General features: G+C 47.1%; 3 protein-coding genes across 6 annotated transcripts; 1 reads left to right on the top strand and 2 right to left on the bottom strand.

Moving 5' to 3' along the window:
* Positions 1–3,784: 3,784 nt before the first annotated feature.
* On the bottom strand, positions 3,785–5,248 carry Hypk (huntingtin interacting protein K). 2 transcript variants are annotated; one of them, XM_031371673.1, is made up of 4 exons: positions 4,959–5,181; positions 4,546–4,601; positions 4,205–4,256; positions 3,785–4,070 (listed from the first exon to the last, which is right to left on the bottom strand). In XM_031371673.1, exons 1-4 carry the CDS (start codon positions 5,142–5,144, stop codon positions 3,975–3,977), a joined length of 390 nt encoding a protein of 129 aa, XP_031227533.1. In that variant the 5' UTR covers positions 5,145–5,181; the 3' UTR covers positions 3,785–3,974. The 2 variants fall into 2 exon arrangements, with proteins under 2 accessions (XP_031227533.1, XP_031227534.1); XM_031371674.1 differs by lacking the exons at positions 3,785–4,070; positions 4,546–4,601 and having other exon boundaries at positions 4,197–4,256; positions 4,959–5,248.
* Positions 5,249–5,462: 214 nt separating this feature from the next.
* On the top strand, positions 5,463–11,051 carry Serinc4 (serine incorporator 4). Of its 2 annotated transcripts, XM_031371678.1 has the most exons (12): positions 5,463–5,808; positions 6,129–6,293; positions 6,633–6,811; positions 7,120–7,199; positions 7,442–7,535; positions 8,058–8,269; positions 8,462–8,557; positions 8,657–8,783; positions 9,101–9,173; positions 9,584–9,632; positions 9,758–9,911; positions 10,090–11,051. In XM_031371678.1, the coding sequence occupies exons 1-12, from the start codon at positions 5,707–5,709 to the stop codon at positions 10,241–10,243; spliced, it is 1,485 nt and encodes a 494-aa protein (XP_031227538.1). In that variant the 5' UTR covers positions 5,463–5,706; the 3' UTR covers positions 10,244–11,051. The 2 variants fall into 2 exon arrangements, with proteins under 2 accessions (XP_031227538.1, XP_031227539.1); XM_031371679.1 differs by lacking the exons at positions 5,463–5,808; positions 6,129–6,293; positions 6,633–6,811; positions 8,058–8,269 and having other exon boundaries at positions 7,051–7,199.
* A 150-nt stretch (positions 11,052–11,201) lies between these two features.
* Serf2 (small EDRK-rich factor 2) lies at positions 11,202–13,093 on the bottom strand. 2 transcript variants are annotated; one of them, XM_031371675.1, is made up of 3 exons: positions 12,808–13,093; positions 12,164–12,272; positions 11,202–11,565 (listed from the first exon to the last, which is right to left on the bottom strand). In XM_031371675.1, the coding sequence occupies exons 1-3, from the start codon at positions 12,812–12,814 to the stop codon at positions 11,313–11,315; spliced, it is 369 nt and encodes a 122-aa protein (XP_031227535.1). In that variant the 5' UTR covers positions 12,815–13,093; the 3' UTR covers positions 11,202–11,312. The 2 variants fall into 2 exon arrangements, with proteins under 2 accessions (XP_031227535.1, XP_031227536.1); XM_031371676.1 differs by having other exon boundaries at positions 11,205–11,542; positions 12,808–13,076.
* Positions 13,094–15,056: the final 1,963 nt, after the last annotated feature.

Here is a 15,056-nt window from a genome sequence, read left to right as displayed (position 1 = left end):
GGAAAACCACCTAGGCTTCAACTATTTATTCCAGCTGTGGGACACAAGGGGATCTGGTCCTCAATTTTCTTGAACCATTATTTACATCGTTCTTGTATAGAGCTTTCCAGACTTGGGGCTATAATTTGTGTTTGGAGGTGCTTTCTAAGAGGTTTGGACTCATACTGAGAAACTCACAGAAAAGCACTAACCACGTAGGATTAGAGGCTTCCCACTTAAAACCATTCCTGAGATATCTTAGGTTTCTCTACCTTGGCTTCCTATATTGACTTGGGACTATTCTGAGTTTATTTTTCCAACCTGGATCAGATACCTGGACATGTGAATGAATGACACATTACTTCTTCCTCAGAGTTAGGAGAAGGCTATCAGGAAATCCAAGCTCAGTCCACCCTGTTTTTGCATTTGGGATGTTGAATCTACTCTTCTAAGTAAATATACTTTTTGATGTGTTTGTGTGTGTGTGTATGTGTGTGTGTGTGTGAGAGAGAGAGAAAGAGAGAGAGAGAGAGAGAGAGAGAGAGAGAGAGAGAGAGAGAGAGAGAGACTGCATACCAGAAACATTTTTTTACTATAATATTAGAAACAACAAAATGTATAATCCACTGAACAGAGGCTGAGTACATTGGCTCATGCCTTCAGTCCCAACACTACAAGTTAGGGACCCATGCAGATCTCTCATTCAAGGCCAGCCGTAACTACACAGAGGGGCCTGTCTTATAAAAAGGATTCTGGTAACTAATAGTCCAGCTAGGTAGGTTACACACACCTGTAATCCCAACACTTGGGAGCTAGGCAGGTTACACACACATGTAATCCAACACTTGGGAGCTAGGTAGGTTACGCACATCTCCAATCCCAACACTTGGAAGTTAGAAGCAGGAGTTCCGTTATCCAAAGTGTACATAGTGGCACACGCCTTTATTCCCAGCCCAGGGAGGCAGAGACTGGCAGATCTGAGTTTAAGGCCAGCCTTATCTACAGAGCAAGATCTGGGACAGCCAGGACTACACAGAGAAATCTTGTATCAAAAAATAAAGACTTCAGTCATCTTAAACTTCATAGTTCAGGGTCTACCTGGACTATATAAGACTGTCTTAAAACAAAACAACACAAAAAAAAAATACAACAGGGAGATAGGCAATTCTTTTCTCTCCTCCATACTAGAATTTGAACCCAGGGCCTAGTAAATACTTCCTAGGTGTTATGTTGTTGAATTCTATCCCTAGTTCTTTTATTTTCTTGTGTGTGTGTGTGCTTTTTCAAAAAGAGTCTCACCAAGCTACTTATGCAGGCCTCGAATTTGAGAACCCTGCCAACAAATCTTAGCAACCTAAGTTTGATCCTACAGATCCACATAGTGAGAAAGACTCAGTCTGGCAACTAGCAAATTGACATCTGACTTCCATATGTACTTCATGGAATTTATGTATTAGTGTTCACATGCGATGTAATTTAAAAAGAAAGGGGGAAAAAAAAAGAAGCCTTAAAGTGTGGTGGCGCACACCTTTAATTCCAGCACTCAGGAGGCAGAGGCCCGTAGATCTCTGAGTTTGAGACCATCCTGGTCTACAGAGTGAGTTCCAGGATGCTCAGGGCTAAAACAGAATTCCTGCTTCAAAAAAACAAAAATAATGATGATAATAATAAACTTGGTGTCCCTGCCACCAAGATGTGAGCTAAGTCTAGGACCTCATGTATACTAGGTACGTACTCAACAAGATTATTGATCTTCCTTTGATCTCTGAAAACAAACTCACACACTAGACAGTAATTAAGTAGTACTCAGCTCTATTCTATGTGCAAATTCAAATGTTTTTAAATCTTGGGTTTTTATTTTCCACTTGGTTACTAGGAATCAAACTTGAGTCCTCTAGAAGAGTAGCCAGTGTTCTTAACCTCTGAGCCCCAAGCAAATTCAGATGTATTTGGTGGTCTTGTGTTGAAAAATGACTTATACAATAAGGCGTGACTCACTGAGTTCCAGTTTCTATTAAACTGCCTTTAGCTCATATATCAGATGAAGAACTAATGCTGTGAGGAGCACCCCACTGCCATCAGTACTAAAGTCCATTTGCCTGTGTACTATTTACAGTGTAACCACTATGCACAGGATGAAACTCTGTCAGCAGAGTGACTTTCCTTGATGACATTAAACATGAGAAGAGGGATGAAGAGGTGGCTCAGTGATTAAGGGCACTTTCTTATTCTTCTAGAGGACCCAAGTTCTATTCCTAGTCCCATACTGAGCAACTCACAAACTGCCTGAAAGTCTAGCTCCAGGGAAATCTGAAGCTTCTGGCTTCCAGGATAACTGTACTCATGAGCAGAAAGATAAACAGTTTTAATTAATAAAGTCTTAGAAAAAAAAAGACTGGCCAGTGGTACTCAACTGTTAGTCTCAACTCCTTGAGAGGCTGAAGGGGATCTCTTTACTCGAAGTTCAGGACAAGCCTGGACAATAAACCCCCAAGTTAGAGGTGTGGTGCATTAGTAGAGTAATTGCCCTAGAAAGGATGGGTAAGGCCCTAGGTCTTATTTTCAGCACCTTAACCCCTACAAGAGTCACTGATAACCAGGCAATGGTGGTCAATGCCTTTATGAAGGCAAAGGCAAGCAGGGTTTGAGGTCAGACTGGTCTGTACAATGAATTCTAGGACAGTCTAGGCTACAGAGAAGCCCTGTCACAAAAAGATGAGAGATAAATAAGACCCACTCATAGGCTATCAACAAACTGCCTATAACTATATAACATAAAAGGTGTAAAAGATTACTAAGAGCCGGGCAGTGGTGGTGCATGCCTTTAATCCCAGCACTTGGGAGGCAGAGGCAGGCGGATCTCTGAGTTCGAGGCCAGCCTGGTCTACAGAGAGCTCCAGGACAGCCACGGCTATACAGAGAAACCCTGTCTCAAAAAACAAACAAAAAAAGATTACTAAGAAATAATAAAGGTGAGCACTGAGCTAGATGGAGAGAAACAATACACAAAAGCTGGGGGGCAAAAGGATTACAAGTTTCAGACCAGCTTCAGCTATATCTCAAGCCCATGACAAAAAAAAAAAGCCCTTGTGTGAATACTTGGGTATGCATTCCTACCCATGTATGGGCTTGTGGAATTCGGAGGTCAGCGCTGTTATTCCCTTAATCACTCTACTTTTGTGTCTGGTGCTATGACCTCTCAAAGCCTAAAATTCCTGGTTAGACTAAGCTGCCTTTCTCAGCACACTCCCCCAGTGGAGGGCGATAGGAACACTCCAACACTCCTGGGTTTTAGGGAGTTACTGGGAATCTAAACTCATTTTACTTACTGAGTCATCTCTCCAGCTCTGATTCAACATTTTGATAGTGTTCCCATTTCTAGAACCTAAGTGTTTATTCCAGTTGCTTATAAATACAGTTGGTAACTTAAAAGCCCCCCAATAGAAGCTAGTCTTTTGATATTCATAAGCCAGCCTGAAGAGTTTGTAAGGGTTGCTGAAGCAGCTCTCAAGGATGGGAGGGATCTGAGTTTGGAAACAGCCTGGCTTATACGGAAAGAACAGGGGAAAAAATGCATAAGCTATCCTAGAAACATAATGCATTTGGATCTTTTGCAGAGGATCCAAATGTACTCCATATTGCCAAGAAAGAATCTGTCAGGTGAGTGAGACTAACATACCGCCTTGTATCTGCTGCTTGGAGCTGGTGAGATGACTTGGTGGGAAGGGGACTTGAATTCAATGCTCATATGGTAGTTGTTAGAAACACCATGGCAGTAGAGTGCCCAGACACACACACAAGAGCCTGTATTTGAACATTAGGTACTTCTTTATACTGATTGTTCATACAGTTTCATCAGAGTCCAACATAGAAACTGACAATAAAATAGAATATATAATGCATTTGATCTGAGAGAAAACTGAAAAAAAAAAAAAAAGCAAAACAGAACACTTTATTTCAGTAAATCAGTCCAGAATGTCTAAAAAAGCGCATTATCAGTTGGTTAGGGCAACAAGAGCCTCCACCACATTGCCCATGTGTTCCCTCAAGCTCCTTTCTGCTGCTGCTCGAGAGATCTCCATTTCTGTCATCTGCAAAAGGGAAAATCACGTCACCGAAGCCTCTCTCAGGCATAAATTTTTCAACAAACTTTGGCTCCACTTGTTTCAGGAACCCAAATTAAGTAGAACTTCTCTTATGAATCCATTAAAGCATTACTACTCACTATCAACTCCAGATCTTCCTTCTTGATAGTGACCTTTGCCAGTTCCTTCTCCCTGTAAATATATATGCATTTGTTTTCATTCTCTGCCTCTACTATAAACTCCCAGAAGGAACACTCCCAGCTACACACTGAAAATGGGTGGAACAAAGTTTACTGAAAATAGCAAATAAACGCGCCAACTCTTTCCCCTGGAGGTTTTACAGGAAGGTACCCAGGAACCTTTCCTCCCAACTAACAAAGCTGTAATCCCTAGATCTGTAGGAATTGGTTAAAGACTTAAAAGTTTTTCCCCTCCAGGACGAGGACCTACCAGAAGTGCTGACGGTGTGCTTTCAACTTACCGCTCCTGTTTGGCCTTTTGTTCCCTGGACCGTCTGTCTCCAATGACGGACATAGCCTGTAGAAAACACGAGTCTAGTTAACTACCATCGTGCGACCCAAATTTTCCGATCTAAAACGCAATACCAAAAATAAAAACCACGTGCTTTCTTCAGGTATTCACAACTACCAGTATTCTCAGGACCAATCGAATACGCTTAATTTCGTGCATTTGAGATACATTGAGGCCCAATTTCTCTCAAACTCTTAAGCAAACAGCAGACTAGATAAATGCTGTCGCTTAGCCCCACCTACTGCCAAATCCCACTATCACCATCAGCGGTCCAGGAGCTCCAGAGAGCAGCAAACCGATCAGTCTCACCTCAGTCCTGCCCCATTCGCAACCCCTCTCATGCAAGCTCCCAGCCAACCTCACCGTTTCAAGATTCGAACTCTGGATCTCCTTCTCCTCCGCATAGTCAGTGACCCGCTCTAGGTCAGCAGCACCACTGTCATGTTTCCTTGGCTTCTCAGGAGGCCGCTCCGGGCCGCTGGTCTCGGTCTCTAACTCTAGCTCCACGTCTCCCTCGGTCGCCATTTCGATCTCAGCGCGCCGCCGCATAGGCTGCTGCTTCACAACTTCCGGCAACCCTCAGCTTCCGCCCAGATAAGGGGCGGGGTAGGCGCTGGACCACACCTTTGTCCCTGTCTTGAGAAGCTTTAGCTAGGAAAGAGGTTCGTTTTTGACTTCCTCTCCAGCTTGTTTTCTGACGTCTCCTTCGACTATCTTGTTCACTACCCCCAGCACCTAAAAGCACATTGTTCCTAAGAGCAATCCCTTCACACACCGACACACACAAGAAATTCCGTCCAATCAAGGCGGCTAATCCTAAACCAATTAAAAAACCTAATCCCCAGACCAGATAGGCCAACTGCTCCTAATCTCAGAATAACAGTCCGAATGATCCGAAATACGAAGCCCGGTGAAGGCATCTTCACAAGAGTATTTGCACCTACTACTTCCCGGTAATCTGTATTCATTTTATATGACATGTCCATACTGCTGCCTTAAGACGAATGACTAGGCCAGCAAAGTGACTGTCCAATGGGCAAAAATCCTGAGAAGCTGCAGTTCCTCACCAGTTTTTCCAATACTGGATCTACGTCTAATCTCTGGGCCAAAAATGATGGGTGCAAAAGTCGTCACAGCCCGGAGCACCGCCCAGGGCCTTGCACAGCAGCATGGTGGAGTCAGTGATGTCGTAGTGAAAACCCCCTTCAATCAGGTGAGACCTTTGGGAAGAGACTTGAAAATGCCCTTAAGCAAGAGATAGCTAAAAAACTAGGAGTTGGGAAGAGAAACGTGGTTCTTTGCCTGGATAATAGGCAAACATTCCCAGCCATAGATCGTTAGGAAAAAGTAAGTGGTTCAAGAATACACTAGAGTTTAAAGTTCTTGCAATGAAAATCTTACTAGTGCTTTGTGGAAGGTAATCCTAAGTGGCACATAGCCAGACAGGATGGAGGGTTTGAGAATTTGACCTTTGGTTAACCCTACACCCTTTGAAAAATTCTGCATTGCTTCCAACATCCGCTCTATCCCCAGGTGTCCTGCTGTGGACTTGTTTCTTGGACCAGTGGCTGCCACTCTCTGACAGAGTCTACTTGTAGCCGCCTACTCTACATCCTTCTCCACGTGGGGGCCTCGGCAGTCTGCTGCCTCCTGCTGTCGAAGACAGTGGTAGAAAAGGTCTTGGGCAAAGCACAAGGGGTAAGTGGGCAGGGGTTGCAACGTGAGGAAAAAAAGAACAAACCTTTAAATTTTGGATTGGGCCGGGCAGTGGTGGCGCACACCTTTAATCCCAGCACTTGGGAGGCAGAGGCTGAGGCAGGCGGATTTCTGAGTTTGAGGCCAACCTGGTCTACAGAGTGAGTTCCAGGACAGCCAGGGCTACACAGAGAAACCCTTTCTTGAAAAACCAAAAAAAAGAAAGAAAAAAATATTGGATTGGGAACAGGGAGCAAAAGACTCAACCTACCAGTGAAAAGTTGAGACCTGTCCCTATATTGTGGCGTGCCCTGACTTTTCTCACAACAAAACTCCCTGCAGATCCAGATGCCCCCAGTGCTATGCGCCCTTCTGTTTGGCAACTCTGACTGTCCAGTGCTCAGTGGCTCTGGGGCTGTGTACCGAGTATGTGCAGGAACTTCCACCTTTCACCTGCTGCAGGCTGTGCTGCTAGTCCGCCTCCACTCCCCTACCAGCCCTCGGGCACAGCTGCATAACAGGTTTGTGTGTGATTTTTGGATGGGGATGGGACAGAGGGTAGTTAGACGCAAGTTGGCTAAAAGAAACAACAGGATGAAGAGCACTGTAAAAAGACAGAAAATGTTTATGAAGTCCTGTGCTCTAAAATATAAGTAGTAGTTATATACAAACCTTCTGTAACTGTAGTGTTGCTCAGATGTGACTGTGGAATCTGAGTTCAACTTGGACTGCAATGGGACTCGGGGCTGGTTCCACCTGCCATACTTTTTTTTTTCTTTCCCCCCTTTGCCATTTCTCCTCAATCTGGTTTTTTCTCTATCCTAACTAGCTTCTGGAGCCTCAAGCTGTTGTTCCTGTTAGGTCTCTGTGCTGTTGCCTTCTGTATCCCTGATGAGCATCTCTTCCCAGGTACTCTTCATCTTACACTGTGATCAGCTAGAGTAGGCCACAACTTCCTACTTAAGAGCAGGATGCTGGACTTAATATTACAAGCCTGTAATCCCAGCATTCAGGAGAGTGGAGCAGGATTGAGTTTGAGATCTGCCTAGGCTACACAGCATTTTAATCAAAAGGAGTGTGGGGTTGGAGGGATATACTGATACATCATGACCAGCCAGAGCTAAAAGTTCCCAATGGTGCCTGTCTTGCAGCCTGGCATTATATTGGCATCTGTGGAGGCTTCACATTCATCCTATTACAGCTGGTGCTTATCACAGCCTTTGCCCAGTCCTGGAACAAGAATTGGTAAGATGGGCTAGAGAGATGGCTCAGAGATTAAGAGCACTGTCTGCTCTGAGAGGGCCTGAGTTCAAATCCTAGCCACCACATGGTGGCTCACAACCATGTGATACACACACACAAATATATTTGTAAGAAGCACCTAACCCTAAAGGTTCCTCCAAAGGAGCTTGACAGACATCACTCAATACAGAAAGTCTGGGCAAAGGCCATAGCAGGTATTGCTCCCATGGCCTCCCAAAGAACAATACTGAGGAGGTAGAGACAGGAGGGCCAATAATTCAAGGCCACAAAAAAACACAAACAGGGTAGGGAGTTCCAACTCAGCTTCTTAAAACAAGAACAGGTAATCAAGAATGGTGATAAACACCTATAATCTCAACACTCAGGATGCTGAGGCAAGAGTTCAAGGACAGTCTGAAGTTTATGGTAAAATCCTGTCAAAAAATGAATAACAAAAAGCTCAAGAATGTACTGTGTGGACCAGAAATGATTTAAAGTTCTAATCCTTTAACCACTTCTCTTTAGGCAGACTGGTGCAGCTCAAGACTGTAGCTGGTTCCTAGGTGTGTTACTAGCCACACTAGGATTCTACAGTATGGCAGGTGTGGGAGCTGTGTTACTGTTCCACCACTACACACACCCTGATGGTTGCCTGCTCAACAAGATGTTACTCAGCCTGCACCTTTGCTTCTGTGGCCTCCTGTCTCTCCTCTCCATCACACCTTGCATCCGCCTCAGTGAGTATATGCAATTTAACATTCCAGATTTGGGGGCGAATAGCAAACGTTATTAGCTTTCCCAATCTCAGTTATCTAAAGTAACTCTGCTACCTTTGTCAAACTCTCCCCCAAAGAATGGGGAGGACCGAAGTACACGTGGAGGTAGTGCCAACTCCCTGTTCACTGCCAACTAACACCTGTTCTCCCTAGAGCAACCGAACTCTGGCCTTCTACAAGCCTCTATCATCAGCTGCTATATCATGTATCTGACCTTCTCTGCGCTGTCCAGCCGTCCCCCAGAGACAAGTGAGAACCCAGACTGCCAGGATAGTGCTGAAGACCTTTTCTGCTCCTTCTAAATGCCCAGCTTTGTTCTAACCCTGTTCTCTCGTTGCCCTTTGGCAGTAACCTCTCAAGGACAGAATCATACCTTGTGCCTGCCTGGCAGGAATAAAATGGAACCACAAATACCGGATACCTCAGTAGCAGTGTTTAGTGCTGGCATCATGTATGCTTGTGTGCTCTTTGCTTGGTACGTAAAGGTGCCAACGGGAAGTGAGCGGATGCCCAGGGCTCACTGAAGAATGTCCAGGGCTGTGGTTTATTTAAACTGTAGAGCAAGTCTAGAATCAGAAAAGCTCCCCACGAACAGGGACATTTTCTAAGAATAGCACTTTGTCAGATGATCTGTATGAGATGACGAGGGCAGGGGAGAATGTCGAGTTTAAAATGCAGCCTTTAGGGGCCTCTGGGAGCACAATACCCTCCAGGATACCAAACTGGACTAGCGGACAGTAAGTGCCAACTAACACATATTTGGCACAAAGTTAAAAAACCTCTCTTTCACAGCAATGAGGCTTCCTACCTGGCAGAGTTATTTGGACCCTTGTGGATCATCAAGGTTTACAAGTATGAGTTCCAGGTGAGCATTAAGAGCTCAAAACCCCCAACACCACTCCCCCAAACACAGAGACACACATCCTACCAACTTCTACCCAGAATGCTCAGATTCTAGCTGCTGTTTCCTTTTATTGAGTACCCACAATGTGCTAGGCACTGTGCTAGATACTTTACATACATAGTCTCATTTAATTTAATCCTCACAACAACCCTGTGAGGTAGGTATCTGCTCCATTTCACAAATGGAGGAATTGAGGCACAAAAGATTAAACATGTTACCAAAGTTTGCATAGCCAGTTATATGCTGGAGCAAGAATTTGAACCCAGGTGTGCCTCCACTTCTTACAACAGGCCAATCTTTTCAAAGGGGAGATTTAGTACCCTACACTATCTTGAAGCCATTTCAAAACACATTATTGCTTTGTTTTACAGAAGCCCTCAGTCTGTTTCTGCTGCCCCCAAACAGTGGAACCAGAGGATGGTGAGTCCCGTGAGCAATCTAGCCAGCTGAACCCTGTAAAAGGCCAGAGCCCTCAAGAGCCTTCACAAGAGTTGGGGGAAGGGAGTGTCTGAAACATTGCTTCCCAGCAGCACTTCTCTCTCTAGGGCAAAGGAGTAGGGCCAGGCCAGCTGACCAGGAGACCCCTCCAGCTGCTGCTCAGGTGCAGAGCCAGCATCTCTCCTACAGCTACTCTGGCTTCCACTTTGCCTTCTTCCTGGCTTCACTCTATGTCATGGTTACCCTTACCAACTGGTTCAGGTAGGATGAAAGCAGACATAAGATACTCTCCCAAAAACCTAGCTATTTTAAGCAAACACTTTAAGGCTGTTCCAAAAGTTCTTGGGAGAGACACACAAGGATCTGCCCTGGTTACGAGGAAGCAGGGGTTAAAAAGCTAAGGCCCTGTATCATCTCTAATCAGCCTTTGGTTTCACAGCTATGAGGAAGCAGAGCTGGAGAAGACCTTCACTAAGGGTAGCTGGGCTACCTTCTGGGTAAAAGTTGCCTCATGCTGGGCCTGTGTACTCCTCTATCTGGGGCTGCTCCTGGTACCACTGTTGGCTCCCCACTCAGAACCACAATTACCCTAGCATCTTTAGGCAACACTGCCGTGGTATCAGTACTGCCACATAAAAACTGGCTCCTGATCTGTATTAACAAACTGGGAGACCCTTTAGATTATGCTCTTAATCTTAACTCCAAGAGCCGCCCAGCTGAGCTCAATACATCAAGGACAAATGGGCAGTTATCACCACTTAGGCTCAATAAGTATCTAAACTGGAAGAAGTAGACGAACTAGTGGCTTCATTAAAACTCAAAGAGTTTTAACTCCCAGGAAGTAAACCCAGGAGCCTTACCTGATCCTAGCAGTGTGGCACAAGCCCCTTCCTGATTCCTGAGCTGGAAATAGGGTCAGGGAAAGACCTACAGAGATCAAAGATTTGGGTCTGCTCTTAGCAATCATAAGGAAACAAGTGGCTCAGCTCTGAGCAGAGGTGGAAGAAGCCCAGACCACAGAACAAGCCAGGGTATGGGAAGAAAGGGGCAGAGGCTACCACAGATTTTAATCCTGATCTTGAAGTCAAAGGAAATGGAAGACAAAAACCACCTTCATTCCACGAGGAATGACAGAACAGAAGAGAATGTGACTATCAAGAGCAGCTGACCATGGGAAGTTGGTGAGCAGTAGGACTTTTTTCGGCCAACTTTCAAGCAAACAAAGAATGAGGAAGAGACATAAACTTGGGTCTTAGATCCTTCCCCTCTTATGGCCCTCAATACCATCCTGGGGATGGTGTCCAAGGTCAATGTCGGGGATATAAATCACAGAAAAGAAGTCTCTATAGTTCTTAAAGGATTACTCTGCCCTATAACTGGAGTGCTTTTCTGATTGCAATAGTTAAAATAAAGGCTTCTTCTGTGATGTTTTCGTTATGAAGTCTACAAATCCATAATCTCTTAGGTGCCTAACAGAACTCCCCCCTTTTAGTGGGAAAGGACAGTCACTCCTCCATCCCCATTCCCCCAATCCCCAGTCAAACCAGGCGCTCAAGGAATTACAAAGCTACTTTTAATACTTTGGGGTGTGCCCCACAGGAATAAAAAACACTGGGAAGGGGTAACCCCCTCACCCCCAGGAGCAGCCCAGAGGGAGAGTGGCTACCTGAGGGGAGGAAGCACAAAAGGAACCCGCTGCAGACTCAGGGCAAAGGGAATGCCATCGGTGCTGGGACCTGTGAGCACTACAGGAAGAAACTCGAGCATGGTGGGACTGGCTCCAGGCACACAGGCGTAGGGCAAGAGGGTTGGACACGAAGCCACAAAGCTACTTGGGTTCCTCCTTCTTCTCGTTTGCCTTTTTCTGCTTCTGCTGCATGATCTCCGAGTCCCTGGGGGTAGAGATGATGGGGCACTGGGAGGTACCAGAGGGCAAAAAGGACAAGATGCAAGGGGATGAAGGGTACAGAGGATAAGATGGAAGTGGATGGGACAAAGTTCAGCATATGGCTGCTATATTCCCACCCTAGGAGAACAAGAGGAATAGAGCTAAGGGTCAAAAGGCAATCAGTCTCCATCTGGCTGTTGCCCAAGGGGTCAGAAGTCTGGCCACTCAGGCCCAAGGCTCTCTATTCTGTACTAAGTACCACACCCTGGCAACACTAGTGAGAAAGTCGGGACAAGCAGCAAGGAGGGTCAAAAGTACTGGGCTGTCAAAACAACTAAACTTGATAGGTGAAGCCCCTGCCCTTGCCCTTAAGGTCAGAATCAGGGCCCGCAGAAATCAGCCTGCGGAGAGGGACCCGCCCCAGTCCCTTCCTGTATGGCTGTGACCTAACAATTTAGAGTGGGGAGGAAATAAAACCCTAGAGGAAGCAATGCACTCTGCCCCCTCACATCTAACCTAGACTCGAACCCTGCAATAGTTCTCTTTCCTGGTACACCCCTCGCTCTAACCCAGGTCTCCCCGTCCGGTCCCGGCCCGACCCTTCCTTTCCCCTCCCTGGGGCTACCTCTGCTTGCGGGCGGCAGCAGAAAGCCCATCATCTCGGCGCTTTCCCTTAACCGAGTCGCTCTGCTTCTTCATGTTCTTCTGGCGGGCGAGCTCTCGCTGATTACCGCCTAAGAAGAGAAGGGAGAAAGTGAGAAGCCGGGGCCGCTCCACGTCCACACCGGCGCCCCTCCTCCCGCAACTGGAAGCCGACTGTCCCCCGCCGCGGCGCCGACCCCATCGCAGGGCTTCGGCGGCCGGGGTGTGGCAGCCGCCCCGGGGCAGGTTAACTTGGGGGTGCGGGAGGACGGTGCGGTCGAGACTGCTGGCGGCGCGCGTCAAGTTTGGGGCGGCGCGGGGGCCCAGACAGCTGCTGCGGCGTGTGGGAAGCGCCGGGGCCTCCCGGGCACGCGCCGGGGCCCACCACCCAGGGCACCCGGCTTCCCCAGCGCGGAAAGCCGGCGGCGGCCCGCGCCCGACACAGGGGTCTCCGCAAGTGGCGGCGTGCGGAGGGCTGCGCTTCCGGCTGGGCGGGAGGCAGCTGGAGAGCGTTCCCCGAAGAACCTTCCGCCGGGGAAGCTGACGGGGACGCACACGCTGGCGCCCGGCCGCGCGGGTGGCGAGAGCGGAAAGAAAAGGGAGAGAAGGAAAGGTCCCAGCACTCACGGGTCATGGCGACGGCAGCGGTTCCGACCTGCCTCCGTTGCGTCCCCTCGTTCGGGCCGACGTTGCAGGCCCCGCCCCCTCCGCGCGACGCCACCGAGTCGTCTTCTTCCTCCCGCCCCTTCACGCCCGGGCGCCCGCTCTCATTGGGCAGAGGGAAACACGTGGAGTGCGGTGCCACGCGCCAGTCCCGCAGGGCGAGGAGCCGAGCTCAGGGGGCGGAGCGCCGGGCACGGGGAGGGGCTTCCCCGGAGCGCTGGGTCCAGGCTGTAGAAACTAGGCCGGGTCACGTGGGCGGCGGGGTGGAGGGGTGCGGCTGGCTATGTGGCGCTCCGGCGGGGCCGAGCACGTGACCGGGCAAAGTGACCTCATGTGGGACAGTTTAGGGTACTGACTGACAAAGTCGCCCCGAAGGAACGCGGGGGCGGGGCGGGGAGGGGCGGGGACCGGGGTGAGGGCGGGATTTCCTAGTTCGTTCATCCGGTTGTGTGCTATCAGTTCTCTGGAACTAAACTTTGTTCTGTTACGGGGTCCCCGAGCCTCTGGCCGAACACTTGGCCACAGTTGTCTGAAAACTTAGACAATTAGGAAACCCCTTTCCACTTTCCTCGCCCCTAATCGCAGCCAGTTTTAGTGTGTCATAAAGTGATCCTGCAACCATTTCCCAAGAGCTCCTGCATGCACATCACTAATGAACTGTACTTCCAGACTGCCCACAGAAACTTTGAATGTGCCTTGGGGGTGCGAAGCATACCCGAATCTGACTGGAGTTACTTCAGGAACCGAGATTAGGGAATGCTCGTATTTTATTAAAACGCATCTCTCTAGACCGTGTCTACATTGTTACCATGTCCCCTAAACCTGTAAGAGAAATCAGACTGGTAACTAAATCTTTCTCATTTTCAGTTGCTGAATTCCAGCTGCGCGCCCCCTGTAGAGGAGATTAGTTAAGCCTTCCGTCCCATCCCAGGTCCAAGGCAAGATGAATTCTGCTAAACTATCATGAAACAACTCCAACATAAATCAGAACAGTAGGATTAGTTTTCTGCTGGCCAGGTACCAGAAAACCTGAGTTGAGGCACTTTATCCTGTCTAGTACCTTCACTTAGAAGCTGAATTCAGAGATTTCTCTCCACTCTTTCACAGAAGTCGCCTAAGACATTGGAAAACACAGATATTTACACTACGATTCATAACAGAAAAATTACAGTTATGAAATAGCAATAAAAATAATTCTATGGTTGGGAGTCACCACAACATAAGGAACTGTATTAAAGGGCTGCATGGATCCTCAGAAGACAGTAGGTGTGGTGGTGTGTATCTGTAATCCTGCCACTCCTATAGTGAGAAGGGAGGTAGAGATGGGAGAATTTTCTGGAAGTTCATGGACCAGTTAGCCTGGAATACAAAGCAATCCAACAAAAACAATGGCAGACTCTGCTTCAGGAAAATAAAAGACTGCAAGTTGTCCTCTCAAGACACACAAGAGTAAAGGAAATGAATTTAAATGAATGGTGGTACATTTTGATGGGACTGTAAACTAACACCTATCCCAGAATCAAAATGAGGCTAAGAATTCAAACTGGTTTTGTATAGAGCAGATAGGAAACAAAAACACAAAACAAACATCATTACCATCTTCATTTTTTCCTATGTCCGGTCCCACTTGAACTAAATATTTTTAAAGATTTTTTTTCAAAAATATGTGTGTATGTGTGTCTGGGTGTGGGTTTGTGTAGCACCCATGAAGGCCAGAAAAGTGTGTTAGATAGCTTAGAGCCAGAGTAGTTACAGGTGGATATGGGCCACCCAGTGTGTGTGCTGAGAACCAAATCTGGCCCCTCTGCCAGAATATCCTCTTAACCACACTGAGTCATCTCTACAGCTCCTACTATTCATATTAATATGTTTCTATCAGTTATTTTCTCTCCCCATCCTTCTCCTTGACTAACTCCCCACTGGAAATTAAACCAAGGGGTTTTTTTGTTTCGTTTTATTTGGGGGGGGGGTAGTTTCTTATTTCCTTTCTTTTCTTTCTTTTTTGTTTGTTTGTTTGTTTTTGTTTTTTATTGTCTTTTGGGTTTTTTGTTGTACCTCAGTACAAGTTTCTCTGTGTAACAGTCTGGCTTTCCTGGAAGTCACTTTATAGACCAGGCTAGCCTCAAACTCACAGAGACCCACCTGCCTCTGCTTCCTATGTGCTGGGATTAAAAGCATGTGCCACCATGCCTGGCTAGATTAATGGGTTGAAT

The sequence above is a fragment of the Mastomys coucha genome, unplaced genomic scaffold (genome assembly GCF_008632895.1).
Source record: "Mastomys coucha isolate ucsf_1 unplaced genomic scaffold, UCSF_Mcou_1 pScaffold15, whole genome shotgun sequence".
NCBI classification, from domain to species: domain Eukaryota; kingdom Metazoa; phylum Chordata; class Mammalia; order Rodentia; family Muridae; genus Mastomys; species Mastomys coucha.
Note: the sequence above shows the minus strand (reverse complement) of the source record. Positions and strands in the feature narration are given on the sequence as shown.